Source organism: Protomyctophum parallelum (genome assembly GCF_964188405.1).
Source record: "Protomyctophum parallelum genome assembly, chromosome: 12".
In the NCBI taxonomy this organism is placed as follows: Eukaryota; Metazoa; Chordata; class Actinopteri; order Myctophiformes; family Myctophidae; genus Protomyctophum; species Protomyctophum parallelum.
This window is the reverse complement of record NC_139712.1, coordinates 41,362,696-41,383,600: the sequence shown is the minus strand read 5'-3', so window position 1 is coordinate 41,383,600 and position 20,905 is coordinate 41,362,696. Positions and strand designations below refer to the sequence as shown.

The 20,905-nt window shown below is 43.3% G+C and overlaps 1 protein-coding gene across 2 annotated transcripts in view; it reads right to left on the bottom strand.

Moving 5' to 3' along the window:
• Nucleotides 1-7,975: 7,975 nt before the first annotated feature.
• The window catches only part of sema5a (sema domain, seven thrombospondin repeats (type 1 and type 1-like), transmembrane domain (TM) and short cytoplasmic domain, (semaphorin) 5A), a 187,480-nt gene continuing 174,550 nt past the window's right edge, over nucleotides 7,976-20,905 (bottom strand). Inside the window, exons 18-22 of one of the 2 annotated variants that reach the window (XM_083778497.1) lie at nucleotides 18,302-18,472; nucleotides 17,807-17,962; nucleotides 15,342-15,383; nucleotides 14,393-14,604; nucleotides 7,976-9,445 (exon numbers count right to left, since the gene is read on the bottom strand). In XM_083778497.1, the coding sequence (XP_083634623.1) occupies nucleotides 9,326-9,445; nucleotides 14,393-14,604; nucleotides 15,342-15,383; nucleotides 17,807-17,962; nucleotides 18,302-18,472 (701 nt within the window). In that variant the 3' untranslated portion in view covers nucleotides 7,976-9,325. Of the gene's footprint in view, nucleotides 9,446-14,392; nucleotides 14,605-15,341; nucleotides 15,387-17,806; nucleotides 17,963-18,301; nucleotides 18,473-20,905 lie in introns of both variants that reach the window. The other variant, XM_083778496.1, reaches the window with a different exon arrangement.

The window sequence follows — 20,905 nt, the reverse complement described above, 5'->3', positions numbered from 1 at the left end:
TCACCAGTCCGGTGCCCAGACCGTTACGCTACGGCCTGGGCCTGATCTGCTTGTCTTAAACGACGTTAAACTCACCAACATTGCAGCTGTAGTCCAAGCTTGAATTATCCTCTTTCAATCTGCCGAGCTCGTTTCTGTTAACGGGTCGCGCTGCTGCCTCCTGCATTATGTGCAAATTCGAAACAGGTTGAACGCAGGGCCGTTCAGTGACGTACGACGAGTGCTTCCAAACTCCAGCACTTAGAAAAATAATCACTTGCAGAGGATGTCTTGACAGAAAGTAGCTCATAACAGCTCTACGGTGGATTTTTATGAAAAACAAGCTCGGCAGATTGCAAGAGGATAATTCAAGCTTGGACTACAGCTGCAATGTTGGTGAGTTTAACGTCGTTTAAGACAAGCAGATCGCAAACCAAAAATGATGAATAGGAAGTGGATGGAGCTTGTTGCAACTCTAGATTCAACCTAGCCCCTCTCGGAACCCTACATAAAGCTTTTCTGAAATTTTTATGAGTTTTATGTAGGGTCCCTGTTCATGACTATATTTCCGTATGGGAATTCTGGAACGCGGACATTAATATTCTCTCTAAGCTCGTATCTGCGGCGTCTGACGGCCTTTTTTAGTTTAAGTTATTCTGAATTCGTGAACTTTAAGTACCTATACATTCCGCTGCGAATATCTCCTGTGGCGCGGAAGCCGTTAAGTATTTTTAATCTTTGTTTGACCGATTTGGTCGCTTTATTTCTTCTTGTTTGTTTACCGTTTATTGTACCGCCTCCCGGTGTGCGGTTGGCTTGTGCCGGCTACGTCCCTGCCTCTGATCTGCTGTGTCATAGCTATAGCGCCACTAGCTAGCCAGATAGGCGGTACAATGAGGTGTCAATAAACAAGGAAGGAAGAGAAGAATCAAAGCGACCAAATCGGTCAAACAAAGATTAAAAATACTTAACGGCTTCCGCGCCACAGGAGATATTCGCAGCGGCATGTATGGGTACTTATACTTCACATATTCAGAAACCCACGAAAAAATGTCGTCAAAGAGCGCAGACAGGCGTTATCCACGTTGTTTATGTTTTAGTATGGCTGCGTACCAGGTGGCAGGATACTGATGCAACAGGACCCAATGCACTGGGTCTAACAAATGTCAGAAACTTCAGTAGCATTGGGTTCTGCTTGGAGGGCTAGATTCAACCCATTGTAAAAAAATCTAGAGTTTCAAATTGCGGCTATGGGTATGGTCACATATTATGCTAATAACTCAATTTCCCACAGGAGTTGAATTTCAAACGTTTAGTACATGTTATTAGACACATTTAGAAACACATTGGTGAAGAAATTTCTTGGTAACGATTTAGTTCCCAGATTAGTCAAATACCTGATAAAATTCCCTTACTATGAGCAGGGCCTGGCTGTAAACAAGTTCTTGAGCTTAGTCCAGTTACCCTTCAGGGTAAACATAGTACCTTTCCTTTCCTTTGCAAACACTCACCTGTTTCTTTGTTTAGTTTTCCACCAGCTGGTAAAAACACTGTCGACTCGACTATCAATAACTCCATGTCAATGAAAGTTACATTCCGAGGTGTTTAATATTAAAACCAATTAACGGCTTGTTGTAACAAAACAAACACTTAGGCGGCATGCTAGTGTTCTTTTCGCAGATAATGTGGCATTCGCGGCATGTGTGTGTGTGTGTGTGTGTGTGTGTGTGTGTGTGTGTGTGTGTGTGGTGGTGCACGTGACCAAGAGGTGGCGCGCACGATCTGATGACTTAAATAGATGCACGTGCGTTATTATGGATCCCACCTCAGCTCAAGCCTCAAGCGAACACCCCCCCCGCTCAAAACCCCTACTGCAAAGACGCGCACACACACGCACGCACACGCATGAGCGCACGCACACGCACTTATTATTATTATTATTATTATTATTTTTATGACTGACGTTATCGGCTGCATTGAAGGCCTATATGACTCAACTTTTAACGTTTGATATTGTTTATAATTGTTTTAAAATGTTATTGATATGTATCTAATAGGCATACATTTATTAGGCCTAATTCAAATTGAACAAACAATATATATTATTTTTAAATATGTTTTATATACTGTAGGCCTATGTTGGAGTTGGATTCAGATTAAACAAGCCAATTATAGGCCTACTAAGGTAGCCTACCCTGACCTCCTACATAGGCTACTTACACCTAGAAAGTAGAAACCCCTTTGAAACTTAAAAAATCACACCTGTGTGAACCGAGTGTTGCAACTCCCCCCCCCCCCCCCTCCCCTCTCTCTCTCTCTCTCTCTCTTTAGCAGGCAACAGCGCCCCTACTGGTACTCATTATATGATGCTCATAGGTGAACGTAGGCTATCCACACTTTTCCTGTGCTGTGTGTGCTCCAGTTCCTGTTGATTTCATTGGATATCATTGGTCATCTGACCAGTTTCATTGGCTTTCATTGGATCAAATTGACAGGAACTGGAGCACACACAGCCCAGGAAAAGTGTGGATAGGACGTCACATACATAGGTGAACACGGACAAAGCTGTTCCTTGGAGTGGTCGTCATCATCCTTCGAGTGCCCTCTAGATCTGCGACACAAGCTGCTTCCACTGGTCTCTGTTGCTCATTGCCACACCAAGTTCATGTACTCGGAACATCTGGAAAAGTGAGAGGTCGTGTTCCTCTTGATGGGCAGGGTAGTCTCCACAGAAGAATATCCGAAATGACCTGGTCTTTTGCTCTGTGGCAGTGTCCAGCAAAGAGTCTTCTTTCTGCCACCACAACTGAGATGGGGGGGGGTGCCTCCATAAATCTGAGCTTTTGTGGGATGGTCCTTCCATGAGAGGTTCTGGACACGCATGAGGAGTCTTGTGTATGTTCCGTGTGGAACATACACATACTTACAAAAACAGACAATGCATTGGGCGTTTAAGTTAAATAACTAAGAAACTGCAAACCATTTCAAAGTAAAAAGTTCCAGCATGTGTGCCCACAGTAAACTGAATTATAAAAAGTGTGAATGGAGTTTCTAGGTGAAAGTCACTTTTTGACGTGCCATAGAGCTGCCATTGAGCCCCATTATAAATGTCTCAAATTTGAAAGCACTATATTTCTAAAACTATGAAACATTTCAAAGATTCCTTTTCAGGCAAACATGTCCACCGTAAGATGAACCTAAATAGGTTTGAATGGGGTTTCTAGGCGTAAGTTATATGTAAGACTAGTAGCATGCCAAAGTTTGTGCTATTGCCATTAAGAATGCATTGGGCATTTAAGTTAAATAACTCAGAAACTACAAAAAATTTCAAAGTAAAAAGTTCCAGCATGTGTGCCCACAGTAAACTGAATTATAAAAAGTGTGAATGGAGTTTCTAGGTGAAAGTGACTTTTTGATGTGCCATAGAGCTGCCATTAAGCCCCATTATAAATGTCTCAAATTTGAAAGCAATGAGCATTTGTGCCTGTCGTAGACATGCGCAGGGCAAGTTCAGTCAGGGAACCTCAGTGCAGTTGCTGCCGGCCGTTAATTGGGCCGCCTCAGCATCACGCTCTCATTCACATGATTCACTCAGCCAATCACACACTCACTCCATCTTCATACCGGCTACTTGAACCAGAGGTTTGCATTCCTCTGCCTTCTTGCTTGCTTGCTGCTGCTGTATCAGCGTGCTGCTGTATACAAACCTGCTGCGCTCCCACCTCCACCCCAGCTACCACCTGTCGTTTTGGATCTACTGTTTAGGTACAGGGGATTCGGAGTCCCTATGGTCGGGACTGATGCGCTTGATCTGAGTACCTAAAAAGCAGATCCAATACATCGCCAAACCATAATAAATATATTGTATTGCTCATCTTATATTCAATAAATATATATATTACATCCTTCTTGAGTTGTCTGACTGAACTATATTTCTAAAACTATGAAACATTTCAAAGATTCCCTTTCAGGCAAACATGTCCACCTTAAGATGAACCTAAATAGGTTTGAATGGGGTTTCTAGGCGTATTTCTAGACTAGTAGCATGCCAAAGTTTGTGCTATATTGCCATTAAGAATGCATTGGAACTACAAAACATCTCAAAGTAAAAAGTTCCAGCATGTGTGCCCCCAGTAAGCTGAATTATAAAAAGTGTGAATGTAGTTTCTAGGTGAATGTGACTTTTTGACGTGCCATAGAGCTGCCATTGAGCCCCATTACAATAGTCTCAAATTTTAAAGCACTATATTTCTAAAACTATGAAACATTTCAAAGATTCTACCAGTATACTGGTAGTATACTAGTAGTGTCCCCCCAGTGTCCCCTCAGTGCCCCCAGTGGCCCCACAGCCAGTTTCCCCCCAGTGACCCCCCCAGTGACTATAGTATCGCGTTTTTCATTATTTTCGACGATTTAAAACTGGGCTCATTGGAATTAAAGGGGTTGAGAATTACTGCCTGCACTCACTGTTAGAGCCTCCAGAGAAAGGTTTAAAAATGTCCACATTTGAAACCCTATCACTCATTTTACACTTCTATGTGTCCTCCACCATTACAAAAATGATTAAAAAAAATGTTTCTGGCTGCTGCATGGCTCTCTCCGATAGGAGCGAAGTCAAGGTAAAGAGAGATTGATTCTCTGAGGTCAGACAGCGGATATAGGGCTGGATCAGCATTCCCTGCCCACCAAACAGCAGGGTGATTAATAACACCACCTGCCATTACCCTCTGCACACAGCTGGGACATCGGGTTGAAGGTTGATGGTGAACAACAGCATGTGCTACACCACGTCATACTGATTAGAGCTTGGTCTTCTGATGGCCGCCCCTCATACCCACCCTGTCGCTTCACACCGTTTGTATCCTACCTGTATCTTTCTGCATGCAGCTGCCATGCCAGCATTGTGGATAAGGATGGGTTCCGTAGGGTTTGTATAGGAGCCAATTCCTTATATTCTACAATATATTATTTATGTATTGGCCCTCTGGTGGTGGTGTGTCAACTAATGGCTACAGTCTGCTCAATCCTCTGCAGGACTCCTTATAAGGAATGGTGTGTCATGCCAGGTGGCGTAGCAGACTGAGAAGCAGACAGTATTTTGACCTCGGGACCCTGACGAAGGCTGATTGCCGAAACGCGTTGGTCCTCCCTTTTGTGTGATGATCTTTGCCATGCCTTAAAACTTACAATAAAGGCTTTTTCACTTCGATCCTCTCCTTTATTTTCACTCTTTTGACCTTGGTGTTTCAGTCTGCCCATGAAAGTGTCTCAAAAAGGGAGAAAAGTGTTTTTTAACAAAAGCATAAGTGGTCACTACAAGGTTGTTGCTTGATTGTTCACCTCGTTTAGTTTTGGGGGGCTTTATTGATAGGTTGAAAGTAGACTGACAGGAAATGGGGAGAGAGATGGGGGAAGACACGCGGCAAAGGCCCTCGGGATCGGGAGTCGAACCCACGGCACGCCGTCAGGCTGGCTCAGCAGAGGGGTATTGTTAAAAGAAAGTGTATTACTAAGCATATAAACACTGAAAAGCAATAATCGCACACCCTTTCTGCAATGGGTGGGAGACGGGAGTGCAATTCCTGTCTTTATATACACAGGATGATGTAGTACAGAATAAGGGCCTATTCATACTCCTATTTTACAACCGAAAATAAGTCGGTTCGGCTCTGTGGATATATTATCATTATAGCTGGCAGCCAAACATCCACATTGGAGCCATGCCATTTCTCTGTGGATCCCAAGATCCACATCATTTCCAACTTTCTTATCCATTTCATAAAAATTTACCGTTTTTTTATAGATTTCCCGTTGCAATCAGAACTGCAGCATCACTCCCAATCTTCCGCCGTAGTCTGAAAACCCACCTTTTCAGACTCCATCATGGGATTCATGGCCCATAGCACTTACCCTACCCCCTTAGATAGCACTTTTTTAGACTTATATAGCATTTGATACAGACTTATAGCATGTCATGTAGACAGCACTATAATTGCAATGTATGTAGTCATAGCTCTTCATAGTACATAATGTATAGCATAGTATAGTATATGTATAGTTTATATGTATAGTTTCATGATATAGATATTCTGTTACGTTCTTAGCTTACGCATATTTCATGATAAATGCTTTTTTTAATATTATGTATTACCATGCTTTTTTTTGTTCTTACTTAATGTAAATCGCTCTGGATTAAGAGCGTCTGCTAAATGACTAAATTGTAAATTGTAAATTACCAAATCTCAGTCTTCCAGTAGGGTGACTCAACCTTTGGCAACATAATTTAGCATGACCTTTTCAGAAGGGCTTTTTCAAACTTCCCCAAGGGGACTTTGGCTTTCTTTTGGATACTCATGGGGCTTGAAAACACTTCCTGGTGACCTTCAGACAAGAACTTTTCAAGCTTTCCCCCTGGGAGATTGGCTTTCAAAACATGCTTTTAGTTTTAAGTATAGTGAGACTTGAGTACACACACCTGAGGATCTTCAGTCAAGTGCTATACAGTGAGCCACTGAAGGCAAACCTCCGCTTCTTGTTTCAAGCTTTTCTCTGGAAATTGGATCGCAAAGTTGACATTTAGCTTCGGGGCTGACCTAGTAGCAAACTGAACATCTTCATTGCGTCTCTGACTGCATCTGTTTGACCTCTGAAGGTGAATTCACACTAGGGGCTAAACTATTTTTGGGTGTGGCACGTTCACATACAACGCAGAGAAAGACACTTATTGACAAACGAGACAACACAAATGAATGAATGAATTCCTCCTATTCGGTCACATTTCGCTGAAACTCACCGAACTGGAGGCATGCCCTCAAGCAGGGATGGAGCACCCTGTAGTTCATGTCCAACAATCTAACAGACTAACAGGATGTCAGACTTATGGGCAGTCCCCCTTAACTCACCTGCAACTGTGCCTTTAACAGGTTTTCACTCTGTTTTGCAAATTTACTTTTGAGTTATGAGGCTTGACAAACACAATGTCATCTCCAGTCAAGTGCTGAACACACTGAGCCAGCTTGGTTTGTCCTCTGCATGCTGTCTTTCTCATGTTTTTCACAATTTTAAGTTAAGCCAGTTAGTTCATCCACAACACTGCTTGGCGGAAATACTGTAGCTTGTGTGCTCACGATCTTATATGGGATTCAAGAGGATTTGGATTCAATAAGATAATCTAATACTGGTTTCAGATTCAATAATGCTTTCCAACTTACTGGACTGTTGTTTTCATGTTGTATTATTTCCAGTACTCTTTCCAGTACTCTTTAACGCAATGCTGTACATAGCAAATCTAGACACTCAGGATTTTGCTGTGCAAGCCCCATGCTTCCTTTGTCCAACGTACAATGCCAGCAACACCAAGGGACAATCTGTATATTTCTATAAATGCACCAAGTCTCTGTGTGTGTGTGTGTGTGTGTGTGTGTGTGTGTGTGTGCATGCGTGCGTACTGTATGTCTGTATTTGTCCTGCCGACTTCAAATTCGACTCACTCATTCCACACCACAGGGAGTGCAGGGCCCCGGTGTCAAGTCGGTCGGACCCACGGTTGTCCAGAACTGACGCAAAAGGCCGCTGCCCGGGCAGACAGGGCCCCTTCCCAACAACACTCATTTGGGCATGCCTGACACAGAACTCCATATATAGGAATAAAGGGACACAGAGAGACAGATAGGAAATCTCTGTATGGGCATAAAAGGGACACAGACAGATGGGTGGAACGGGTACGCTGACACGGGTACAACGGGTGTTGCATAGTTGGGTGAGGCATGGATCTCCAACTTCCATCGTTGCCGACTCGGTGCTCTACAGCCGGGCAGCGGTCTAGTGTCTACTAAACTAAAGCATGTCAATCTGGTAAAGTGTGTCAAGCTTGAAACAGAGCCACCACGGAAAACAACTGTTTGGGATCAGGCAGACAAAAAGCCTACTTTTGCAAATGACAGATTGCAAAAATTTACAAAGCATAACAATTCCACCTAAAATGTATACTGACAAGTCTGTTGTATACGAAGCGGTTTTTAATTTATGCACAATAACACAAGCAAACATGTAAAAAATAAAATAAGAAAAAATCATTAGTTACAACTGAAACATTGAACAACTAAATATTTGGATATGGATGTACACTTGAAAACAGAGCTACTGTTTCTTGATGAAACTTGTCTTACAGTTGTGGGTGAGGGAGGAGAGTACTTTGTTCAATTATGCTCCATGTGCACAGTAAATGCCCTCACAATACTTTCCTTGAAAATTCATGTTCAACTCAGCAGCCAAAGAAACAACAACAAACACTATCAAATTTAATTTGTTTGTTTTTTACAAAAAAATATAAAAAAGTACGCTGACATAAACTGAATTTGATGCAGGGTATACAGAATATTCCTGATCACTTTTTTTTTTCTTTTCAGAAAGTACATAAACCGTTTCTTTTCAAAAGATAACTTTTTTTTGTTCTTTAACCATTTCGAGACATTGAGTAAATGTATTTATAAAAACTACAGCGATGTAGCTTCAAACTGAAGTTACTGTACAAGAACAAGAAAAGCCAGAAGGTTTTACACTGATAGTTCAACCATTTTTAGCTGCTGAAGACTTCGCAAGAGCCCATAACAGGAAAAAGAAGAAAGAAAAAAAGACCACAAACTTCAAATATGTACAATAACCTGATTCTAAGGACTGGTAGTAGTGAAAACCCCAATTTTCGGAGCACTGCACAGGTGGATGCTAGATCATGAAGGAATCTCTGATCGTGGCCTCTGGCTGGACACAATAGAAGAAAAACCAGTCCTGAATCAAAGACCATCAAAATCTGCTTGCAAAGGCCCCCAAACACCTGGAATGCGATCAGCCATGCAAAACAAACAGAACGATAGAGTAAACATGTCTGATGAAGTCATGCAAAGCAGTTTTGTGGTTATCCCCCTTGATACAGTAACAAACACAGGTGTGTTTAGTGTTTTGTAGAGGCGTCACAATAAAAGATTAAAAAGGATCCGATCGACTTCCACAATCTTTTTGAGTCTATTTGTTGAAAAGTCATTGATTTTTCCTCCCGGATATGATTTAATCTTCATCGTGAACATTCTAATCCAGTTGTCCTTTTCTTGGTCAGTCGAGATGATCTGTATCAGAGCGTACCACAAGGCACCTGAGAGAAAGTGGCCATTTCCCTCTCTTGGCAACATGTTGCGTCTGCAGTTTTATTACATTTACAAGCTGCCAATGCTGTCTCAGAAATATGTCAAATTTCATTACAAACCACAAAGGGAAATATAGTACACAGTCGAAATGGGTGGTAGGGCTGTTGTCCACAATCGGGCATGGGGTTGAATCGCCCAATCAGGCATTAATAGTCATCATAGGAGTTGAGATCAGTGAAGTATGCGTTGGTATATGTCTTCCCGGCAAGCTGAGGGTTGAAGTACTTATTTCGTTCCTCCAGAATCAAATTGTTCTTGTTGAAGGCCTGTGGATGAAAGACAAAGAGAGTGGAATCAGTCTCGACTTCTTTGTTAGACATAAAGTGATCATTCAGCCCAGATGGCAAGGTGAAACAAATCGATCTAACAGAAGAAAAAAAGCGCGGGGGGGGGGGGGGCTTTTGATCTTTTTGGAGCGACAGCAACACAAATCAATTGGAGGCCAGGCTCCACGAGCAAAGCATACATCTCACAGAGCGAGGTCAAAGCATTAGCGAAACAGCCTGAGAAAATGATAACCACTGCAGGGCCAAAATAATTATGATGAGCGCCCATACGCTCATCTCTGTCATCTCTAATACGTCGCATCAGCAGCTTTTATGGCTCTCGGACTGTTGGTCCCTCGAGGACACAATAAACCATGAAATCAATCAATAGAGAGTAATTTTGCTCTATTAAACATTGAGGAAGGGGGAAACTCTAGGTTACTATATGGTGCTGTGAACATAGAAAGATGGCCCTGATGCACTGCTTGATACAACATCAGCAATTTGGGAAATTGACGCGTGCATCCGTTCTATGTGCGTGTGCTGTGCAGCCAATCCCTTGGGGTGTTCTATGTGTGTGTGCTGTGCAGCCAATCCCTTGGGGTGTTCTATGTGCGTGTGCTGTGCAGCCAATCCCTTGGGGTGTTCTATGTGTGTGTGCTGTGCAGCCAATCCCTTGGGGTGTTCTATGTGCATGTGCTGTGCAGCCAATCCCTTGGGGTGTTCTATGTGCATGTGATGTGCAGCCAATCCCTTGGGGTGGAGGCATCATTCAATACTTGATGATACTGCATTTCCTTGCTGTTGGGTGGAAACCTTTTACTGTATGTCCAAAACGTACTTTTCAGTAAATGTAAAAAAGGATAAAAAAAAAAGTGTTCCAACTTCCAATAGATCCAGTGTAGTTACTATGTAGTCCATAAGCTCTTGCTATACTTTTCATAGGTTAAATATATATATAATACCCACAGACACACTTAACCACTTTAAACCTGACCTTCCTGTTGTGGGCAGGTCATAAAACATAGTATAATATAAAGTATAAAGGGCTTCATATATATGTGGAAAAAAATGCATTAAAAAGAAACATGGAGATACAAGGTTTCTGGCCGACAGCGATGATTTGCAGTTGATGGATGGTTCCCTTCCCACTGATTGATAGGAAATGTGTGCACTAAAAACATGTAATACATTCTATTTCTAAACCATTATGTGATCTGCAAACAAAGGGAATTGTGATCAACGCTGCTCTAAAAGGCAGCTTTGAATTGGTTCTGTAGCTCTGCAGGTGGCCCTTTAGATGCATTTAAACAGCTGTGTTAATAGCCTTAACACCTCCTTAATTGTCTGAAGAGTGATCGTGTTCAGCACGGTAAACAGTAATCCGCCTTAACGGTGGGGCGACGTTACGGATAAGAGATATCACAGAGAGGAGCATGAAAAAAGAGAAAACTCACAATGAACTTTCATTCTCAACGCTAATGTGAAAAGAAAACCTAACAACAACAAAAAACAAGTTCAAGAAGGTGTAAGGACGAACCAAAGAGCTAAAAGAAGGCGTGTGCAAAGCGCGTGCAAATGGAAACCTCGCTGTGAGAAAGAGATGAGAAGAATACACTGCCTTCTCGCAAGCCTAAAGCAGGGGTTCCCAACCTTCCTTGATCAGGGCCCACTTGAAAATGTCAAAAGCGTCCGCGGGCCACCCATTGACCACTTAAGGCTGTTAACTGGCCACCCATTGACCACTTAAGGCTGTTAACTGGCCACCCATTGACCACTTAAGGCTGTTAACTGGCCACCCATTGACCACTCAACGCTGTTAACTGGCCACCCATTGACCAGTTAAGGCTGTTAACTGGTCAAATGGGTGTGCCGTGTGAATTTTCGGAGGTTGTTTAGTTTAGCTATAATTCAATCGATTGTGTTCCGGCTTGGATCAATGGAACTAACATACCGGTAGTATACCTCAAGTTCCTGTTTATCTGTATCACAATTAAAACGACATTTTCAAGGTTTTCAAGAACAAATATAATGCGAAGGTCGCAATAATATTCATGTTATATTATCATTAAAATCTAGAGCGTTTTGCCAATTATTTGGGGGCCCACTTGCAATATCCTCATGGCCCACCAGTGGTCCCTGGCCCACAAGTTGAGAACCACTGGCCTAAAAGAGGTGGGGTGGCGGGGGGAACCCTAAAGGATGGCAGGGTGGAGGGATGCAGCGTTTCTACAGAAACTACAGTCCGTGCTCCCCACCTGCCACACAATGGAAGTGCCACAGGAGGTGGGAGGGGCGCGTTGGGGAGGAAGAGGAGGAGGAGGGAGTGTACTGCAGTGGGGTCGAGAGGCTGCTGGGGGGCGGGGGGGGTCAAGAGGCGGGATGTTGTAGATGTCAGAGGTCAGTGGTTAGTAGAAAATCTCCAGGCCACGCACGGACACCCCCATGTTAGCGGAGAGAGGCTGGCGCATGCCGGGGTCGTCCAGCGGCAAGAGGACAGCCACGTCTGGCTGCAAGGAGGGAGAGGAACGGGGCAACAGTCATCCTCAAAGGAGCTTATGTTTCTGACCAATGCATACAACATAGAGCGTAAAAAGATATATATATATATGGACAGCGTTACGCCATTGGGCCGGTCTTCACTCGTTGGAACCAGTAGAAAGCCTAGAATCGTACCCTACTTTATCATTTATTTAAAAATGAATGGGACCATGATTTACTAAACGCATATCATGATGATTGAAAAAAAGACTTTATACTAGCGATTGAAAACATAAAGTGTGTATGAAAAGGTTTACTAAGGTGTAAAGTTCACTAAACCTCATTGACTTCTATTGAGATCATAATGTATTGAAAATGGTAGGTGAAAAATAGTGACATCTGTGCTGGGCCATTAATAGGAAGCAGGCTGAACGAGAACCCGGAAGTGAAATTCAATTAGCCCTTTGCTAAGTCCTTCCCCAACCCATCCTTGTCCAATAGGCAACAGTTACTAAGAGCTCAGGAGACATTGGCAAGCTTTCCTGCTCACCCATTGAGATGCATGTTAACTGGCAGGATTTCTCCATATAAATAATCAATCATTTCAGTAGCAAGAGCTTCAAAATGTCTTCTAAATCTAGTCAACCAGGCCTGCTGCAGTAGCCAGTCTATGCACTGGACAAATGTGCATGACATTATTTCAGTAAACTAGAAATACGAGGAAATGAGGGAGAAACCGTATCCAACTCAATCAACTTTAACAACCTACAAGCTCGCAATTAAATTGTAGAAATTTGGTGCAGTGGGAAAAAAGGATGGGGCCTAGTATAGACCCCTGAGGGTTTCAGTGGTTATGTCAATATGCTGTGATCTAGAAGCCTGTTACTGTATGCAACCGTACAAATAGAGCCAAAACAGTGGCTTAATTTATTTAGACTTCGTGATCATCAACTCATTATGTGGGTGGATGACGGTGGCTTCGTGTGACTGCTGCTGGTAGCGCTGGCATTATTATTCAGCTGGGAGGCATCCAAATTGGCTAGGAAGGCCAATAATATTTGCCTGCTACGAGAAATGCACCACTGTAATCATGATTTGACCTACAGTAACAATCACATCCTGAAATATGGTGCCAGGTGTTCATATGTTGTTGTTTTGAATGGTTATATTGTTCATTTCAACATCGGAAACCATTTAGCACAGCAAGGATGGAGCCAGAATGTGAATTTGCTCAATTGGATGGATTCGTTTGCCGCTATGTCCATGATCATATCTGCCGATCTATCTGCATCTGCAACGGCTAAATTCAGGACAGATGAGGTTTTTTAATGTTTCGACAAATTGCAATGAAATTGCCTTTTGAGAGTTGGCCGTTGTCTTTCCGGGGGCATGTTTGTTGTGTCTATATTGTACTGCATTTCACATTTTCATTTAATTTAAAACAAATAAAATACTTGTTGAGCTGAGTTCCACTATGGAGCTTGGAAAAGCACTGATTTAGGGCTGCAAATTTTCTTAGGGATTAGTAGTCTATCGATTAATCACATATAACAGAAAGTCTGTTTCCAATAATATGTGTTATTATTATTAAATACCAAAATGGATTTTTTGTATTAGGCGGTGCATAGGTAGCTTTTGCATTGTGCTGCTGTTGCAAATAAACAATGACTGTCATTTTCAGTCTTGTGAGTCTGTTTTGGCTCACTCCGAACTCCAGGAGGTGTAAAGCAGTGTAAAACCCCCTGTTGGGAGCTGTCTGAAACCCTGAAATAAGCCCAGCTGGAACCCAGTGTGGCTTTGGATGAGCACTAATCATATAGCACTCCCTGGCACCCGAAGCTCAACGGAAACTGTGGATAAAGGGCCTGTTGTTTGGTCTATGGCCACATTTGGATTTCTGTCAACGCCTCTGGGCTTTCTATTCTATTCACGCTGAGATATAAGAATCACTGTGAACAGAAAGATGTGCAAGACACTAAAGATACTAAAAACGACGCTGTATAAACATAACGACCTGACGATTGACAGCCGACTACCTGCCTACACACTAATTACTGATCAGTTAGTGTGTTATGAGAAAGCAGTGTATGAGACTACGGTCAAAACGGGGACTAAATATACAGTAGGAACACAACACACAGAAAGAAGTAGTACACAACTGTCCGTATATTACATAGCGTACGTGCACAAGGAGAGGTGGTGCTACAGTACAGTATAGGAGCCATGCAGTAAGAGGAAACCAGAGAAATCTAGTTTAATGGCCACAGAGACAGAGAAGGAAGGCAAAGCATTGTTTCATAGACTGTGAGAGCGTGAGCGCGAGACCCATTTATCACCTCGCTCGCGCAGCATCACAACAAACAAACAACTGCTTCGGACGAGCTCAGGAAAACACCCGGATGTTGTTTAGCGCGGAGAGCGTTCGCCCGGAAACGAAATGAATGCAAAGACCGCAAAAACGCAGACCTTGATGGCTTCCACCGAGTCGTATTTGTCCAGTTTGTTGATGTGGTTGGTGATGCTGGTGTTGAGCGGCGCGGCAGAGATGGGGTGGATGACGGTGGCGTCGTGTGACTGCTGCTGGTAGCGCTGGCAGTAGGAGTAGACCAGCAGCGTCACCAGGCAGCCCAGGATGGAGCTGCTAAGGCCCACTGCGATCATGTGGAACACGTTGAAGTCTGAGGGAAGGGAGACACACACATTCGTTCTCAGGGTTATGGTATCTACCATATGGGCACTCTGGGCACATGCCCAGGGGGCCGGGCCCCCTGTTTTTTTTTCTTAGCTCCACATGAAATTTCCCCCCTCTAATCCGAATGAATGAACAATGGTCTCTAAAAAAGAAATAGTCAAAATGAGTGTTAATTTATTGTTGGTGAGAATGCAGCTGGAAAGTGCAATTGGGTGTAAAGCAGCAACAATGCGCTACATTGGCTGTTGTTCAAGGTGGGCGGGCGCACTGGGCCGTGTAAGGTTCTGGTGGAATAAAAGCTTTGTTTACATTCTGCATGCATAGTGCGTCAGGTGGCTTGACAAAAAAAAGTAAAAAACACTGAAATACACTGGCACTGGTGGATTCTTTCACCCATTTTGCTTACCATGGGTCAAATAAAAATAATGTGTTTGTTACTGCCTGGCTGTCACTCTGGGGCGGGGCAGGCAGCCGGTAATAGGCCAAAATAAAGGCATAAAACCGACAAGAAACATTGGAATATATCATAGGACAGGTTAGAATAGAATGAAATAGTTAACGCCCCATGGTAAAACAAAGGTGCTTAACCACTTGATGTATTCAAATGTATTCATTTATTGTCTCGCTTAAATCTTTCTCCTGTCAAGCACGCACGCACGCACACGCATGCACGCGTGCACACACACACACACACACACACACACACACACACACACACATTACCTCCACAGCGTCTCTCCTCCTGACTGGATCGAGCAATTGAGACTTCTATGATGAAAACACAAAAGAAAGGAGCACATACACACACACACACACACACACACACACACGTCACACGTCACACACACACACACACACACACACACACACACACACACACACACACACACACACACACACACACACACACACACACACACACACACACACACACACACACACACACACACACACACACACACAAAAGCATGTTAGCTTGACGAATTGTGTGGTTGAATGTGAGACGAAAGCTTTACTCAGTATGAAACAGATTATCATAAAACTCGAGGAGCTAATTGCGGCCGAAGTATCAGCTCTCATTGAAGGAAATGAAGTACACGACACTGATAATGAACATTAACCCATTCTGACCTGAGATCAGATTCATACGAGGTTTCCGCCGGACACACACTGGTCTGATGAACCCATTCTGACCTGAGATCAGATTCTAAAAATGTCAGTCGTTCTTCGATTTTTCCAAAAATAGCAGACCTACAAGCTCGTATCGCGCCACTCGGTGGCGCGATATGAGCTTGTAGATCTGCTATTTTTAAATAGCTAAAGCATAACATGATGCCAACACCAAAATGGGTGCCCGTTCAGAATGGGTTAATGGACTACCTTTCTCATTAAACCTGATGGATGATAACCTATAAAAGGGTTTTCATATCTTACAAATCCTACTATTACAACCCTTAAGATTTTAAGCTTCAATTAAAAAATATATATAAGGCAGAAACCTTGTATCTCTATATTGTCACTTTTGGTGGGGGTTTTTTTCCGTAAATTAATTCCCTACTCGTCGTACTCTTAAGGTCCTTGCAGACTGTTGGAAAAAAGGCAAGAAAAGGTCCCAAAAAATTCTGAAAAAAGTATTCTGCAAGGACCTTTAGACATATCATTTTTTCGTATGTTTTCCTAATAAAGTTGTTTTTATTGTTATTGTTATTATATTTTTTTATCCCACGATTTTTTGTAACCCATTCACCCCTGTGTCAATCATCTAATGTGATCCTGGGCTCTACACACCCTCCGCCAACCTGGGGAGAGCAACGGACTTAACTCATGCTTCCTTCATGCTTGAGTGTCCAAGTTGCTCCTTTACACCTGACAGGGGGGAGTTTCCCTGGTTGGACGTAGCGCGTGGAAGGAACACGTTATTCCAACCAGTTCCTTTCCCCTCCATCAGGCGCCCCGGCTGGCCAGGGGGAGGCAGTTTAGAGACCAGGATTACTGCATGTTTTTGTGAGGGTACCTACCCTAGGGGACACGGGGAGAACATGAAAACTCCACACAGAAAGGCCCTTTCGCCAAAAAAGCGTCTTTAGGTACTTTATAGAAGAGCACTATACAAATCTGAGATATTATGACACAAAAGTAGAAACAACTGCTGTAAATATTGACTAATAAATAATAACTATTACAAGGTGTGCACCCGACAGCGCCATTGATCCAATGTGAAAGGCATGGCTGAGCAACCATAGTTAGAGTGTGGAGTTGCTCTAATGATCCTGTGTATCACAGATCAATGGTGCGGTCTGGCTCACATTACAGCCTGTCAAGGCAGAGAGATGCTTGTCTGGGGCAGTATCAATAAGATAGGAGCGATGATGTGTGTGTGTGTGTGTGTGTGTGTGTGTGTGTGTGTGTGTGTGTGTGTGTGTGCGCGCGCGCGTGTGTGCGTGCGCGCACGTGCATGCATGCGTGTGCGTGTGTGTTTGTGTTTGTGTGAGAAAGAGAGAGTATATAATGTGCTGTGCTTGTACAGGTTGTTGAATTGAAGCGACAGTTTGTCTGTCTATCCGACGCAATGAAGTATTTATACTAGGCTTTGTTATGGAGATACAGGAAACTGATGTTGATAGCGTTTCCTAGCAATGCTAGTGTTTAGGAAATTGGAAAAAGTGTTTAGGAAATGTAATGGAAGGTGCAACACTTCAATGCTTCAAACAGCCTTGAAGCACACTGTGGATGGACTAAAAAGATGAATGAAATGCTTTGGGAAAACATGTTGAGGTACGGCTTTAATCTTGTGATGGGGATTGTTCAAGATTATGCTTGCCAACATTGATTGCATGTGTGTCTGTCTGTCTGTCTGTCTGTGTGTGTGTGTGTGTGTGTGTGTGTGTGTGTGTGTGTGTGTGTGTGTGTGTGTGTGTGTGTGTGTGTGTGTGTGTGTGTGTGTGTGTGCGCGCGCGTGCGTGCGTGCGTGCGTGCGTGCGTGCGTGCGTGCGTACGTGCGTGCGTGCGTGCGTGCGTGCGCGCGCGCGTGCGTATGCGTGCGCGTACGTGCGCGTACGTGCGCGTGCGTTCATGCTTGCATGTTTTCAAACTATGCATGCAAGCCATAAGCATACTTAAATGCTTTAAACAGTGAGTTTGTGTGCCTGTTTTTGTGAGTGCATGTGTGCGTGTGCGTGCGTGGTCACCTGGTATGAAGTTGGAGTCCGTTGGGCAGGGCCTGGTTTCGGTGCTGTTCCCTGAACACTGGTTTCCGGTGGGGAACAGGACGTCACAGTGCCGCGCGCGCAGCTGGGAGCCAGTGGAGTCACACAGGGACCACTCTGACCAGTTGGACCAACTCTCTGCAAGGGTTGGAAGACACAGTATATCAACCAGAGCCTGGAGATACCTTAATCTAATCTGTGTGTGTGTGTGTGTGTGTGTGTGTGTGTGTGTGTGTGTGTGTGTGTGTGTGTGTGTGTGTGTGTGTGTGTGTGTGTGAAGGATGACGTAACGTCGAACTAACCGTTACGTCATTCTCCCTTTTTTATAAGGCTTCGCTCAGCCAGAGGAACCTTGTCGGAAGATAAACTTGTGAAGGTAACCTAGATTCTACTCTAACCTACTTAACGTGCGCGTGGGAGTGCGTGAGTCTGTGCGTGCGTGTGTGCGTGTGTGCGTGCGTGCGCTATTCAGCGTACCTGGACAGGCTTGTGTGTTGCACAGTGCCTCCTCAGTGTGCAGGCCCAGGCAGATGTCTCCTCCATGGGCTGGTGGAGGGTTGTTGCAGGTCCGGGTCCTCATGTAATGTCCTCCTCCACACGTCACCGAGCACTTGGACCAGGAGGACCAGCACGACCAGCTCCCATCCACTTAACACAGCAACCATATAGACGTGTCAATGTCAAAACATGTATACTAAAAGGTATTTCTTTTTTTAAGTAATTCTTTGGGGCCTTTTTCTGCCTTTATTGATAGATTGAAAGTAGGTTGACGGGAAACGGGGAGAGAAATGGAGGGGTGACACGCAGCAAAAATCTTCGGGATTACCAGCCTACCAGGCCATACTAAAGGTTTTCCAATTGATTCTTGTACCTCTAGGAATGCTTAAGAACATACAAAAAGTCTAGTAAATATACCGTTCTGGAAACATCATTTTCAAGATGCTGTCCAATATGGAGCTTAAAATGGCTATAGTATAGCCATATACTGCTATACTGTATCTCCAAGCCTATTCAATCTAGAAAGGTGGTTTTGGTGCCTAACCCCAGGTTTTAGAGCTCAATGCATTTGTCATCAGTTAATTATTTATTGCCGTGTGCCAAGGTGATAACAGAGGGAAAAAAAATCATACGAACATTCTTTTCATAGTGTAGTGTGGATTTCACAAAAATTATGCAAAATGTACAATTATTTTCCTGATTCTAATGTAATATTATTGTTGATGGTGGTGTATGAATGTGAAGTCAGATCTGGTGATATTATTTCCTAGCTTCTGTATTATATGACAAAGGATATTTTAAACTTCACAGCTTTGTTGCTTTGTAGGAAGGTGGATTTTGGTCATTTGAAAATACCCTTTTAGCTGAACGTAAAGAAATTGAAGTCATTCCAAGACATTTAATGGAACAGTGATGCATGGCAAGAAAAAATGAAGCAATTTCAGTGTGTGTATATTTGAGCATGCGTTCGTGTTGCTGTGTGTGTTACAGCAAGTTTTGCCTCATCCAGCTGCCATAGTAGACCTCTTAACTGGCACTTGACAACCACTCTGATTAATGAAAGTAAATGAACCATCACAATGCTTGCAGCTCTTGTCGAATGGCAAACATCACAGTTATTGGCCCGGTTTCTCAAAGGACACTTCTTACACCATGGTGTAAGAAGTGTCCTTTGAGAAACCGGGCCATTATCTCTCACGCACACGCACACTTCACCCCCACAAATATATACAGTATATATATATATATAAAAAAGGAGATACAAGGTTTCTGCCCGACAGCGGGACGACATACATATGGGTGCTATACTTGCAAGGGAAATTCTGGAGAGCGAAAGAGAGAGATAGAGAGCAACAAGGTGTACACAATAAAAAAAGGCTTCTAGCAGGAGAGGCAAACACACCTCTGGGATAATCACTCCCAACAAAGTCTGCTCTTCATTGTGGCGAAGAGAGAGAAACTCTCTTTTGGGGAACCATTTGAGAATAGCTGTTAAAGAGCCAGGGCAGCACAGCTGTGTGCAGGTAATTGAGGTAGCCCGTGCTTTTTGTCATCTCAGTGTAATTTCTCTATCACAGAGTGACACATCAGTCGATTCCCGGTCCCAGATGACAAATTGGCCCATCTCGACGCGGACTGGAGAAACACACAGATTCATTTGTTTCCCCAAGCAGATGGATGCACGGACAGCACCTTTAGTTCTGCCGGCTTTCTCTTGCACACTGGGCTGCACTAATGCGTCTATAAGGCATGGGTATTCAATAATGGGTCCATGACCACTAAGCGGTCCTCAGGGTCATTGCAGGGGAGCTGCAAAATTATTGTTTGATAGGAAAGTTTACTTTGTGAATTTGTTTCAATGATTTAAATGCGTCTGAAAATACACGCGTAACATGAAATCAATATATCAAAGCAAATAAATTAGTAAAGACACGGTTGATTTACATAAAAGTGGACTAGTAGTGCTTGTAAAGGCTGTGGCTCCAGAAGTGCTGAATTAGTGATGAACTGTCAGATTGTTATAAAGTTGGTCAAGAAACCTGTCAAGATTGTCAAGAAGAGTACTTTTTAAACCCATCTCTTCTCTGCTGTCTGTACTGCTGCACATCTACAGACTCAGAGGAAGCTGTAGAGTCGACAGTTCGGAAACCCGCCTACCAGTGACATATAAAGGTTTTTCAAAAACGATTACAAAAACATTACGCAAAAACATGGCTTCTATTATAGCATGCTAACATTCCAGGAATAGAAAGCCTGCAGTTTCTATTAGCTTGAATTTGAGTAGGCTACTTTGTCCACGGCTGCTTCAGGCCAACTGTAATAACATCACACTTTCAGATGTGCGCTAATTTAGGCCTTATTAGTATTCATTACATCTCAAGCTAGGCTAAGCCCTTCGCTTTGGAGGGGAGACTGGAGTTATTAATACAGCTAGCCAGCAGAATTATCATTGTCAACACCTCAGAATTGGGATAGGAAATACATCGGAACAGTGATGTGGCGACATTATAAGCAAACAGAATTAATCTGCAGTCAAGTGCAGAGGCTTTTAGGCTGGTAAGACAAATCCAGTAGTCTCCAAAC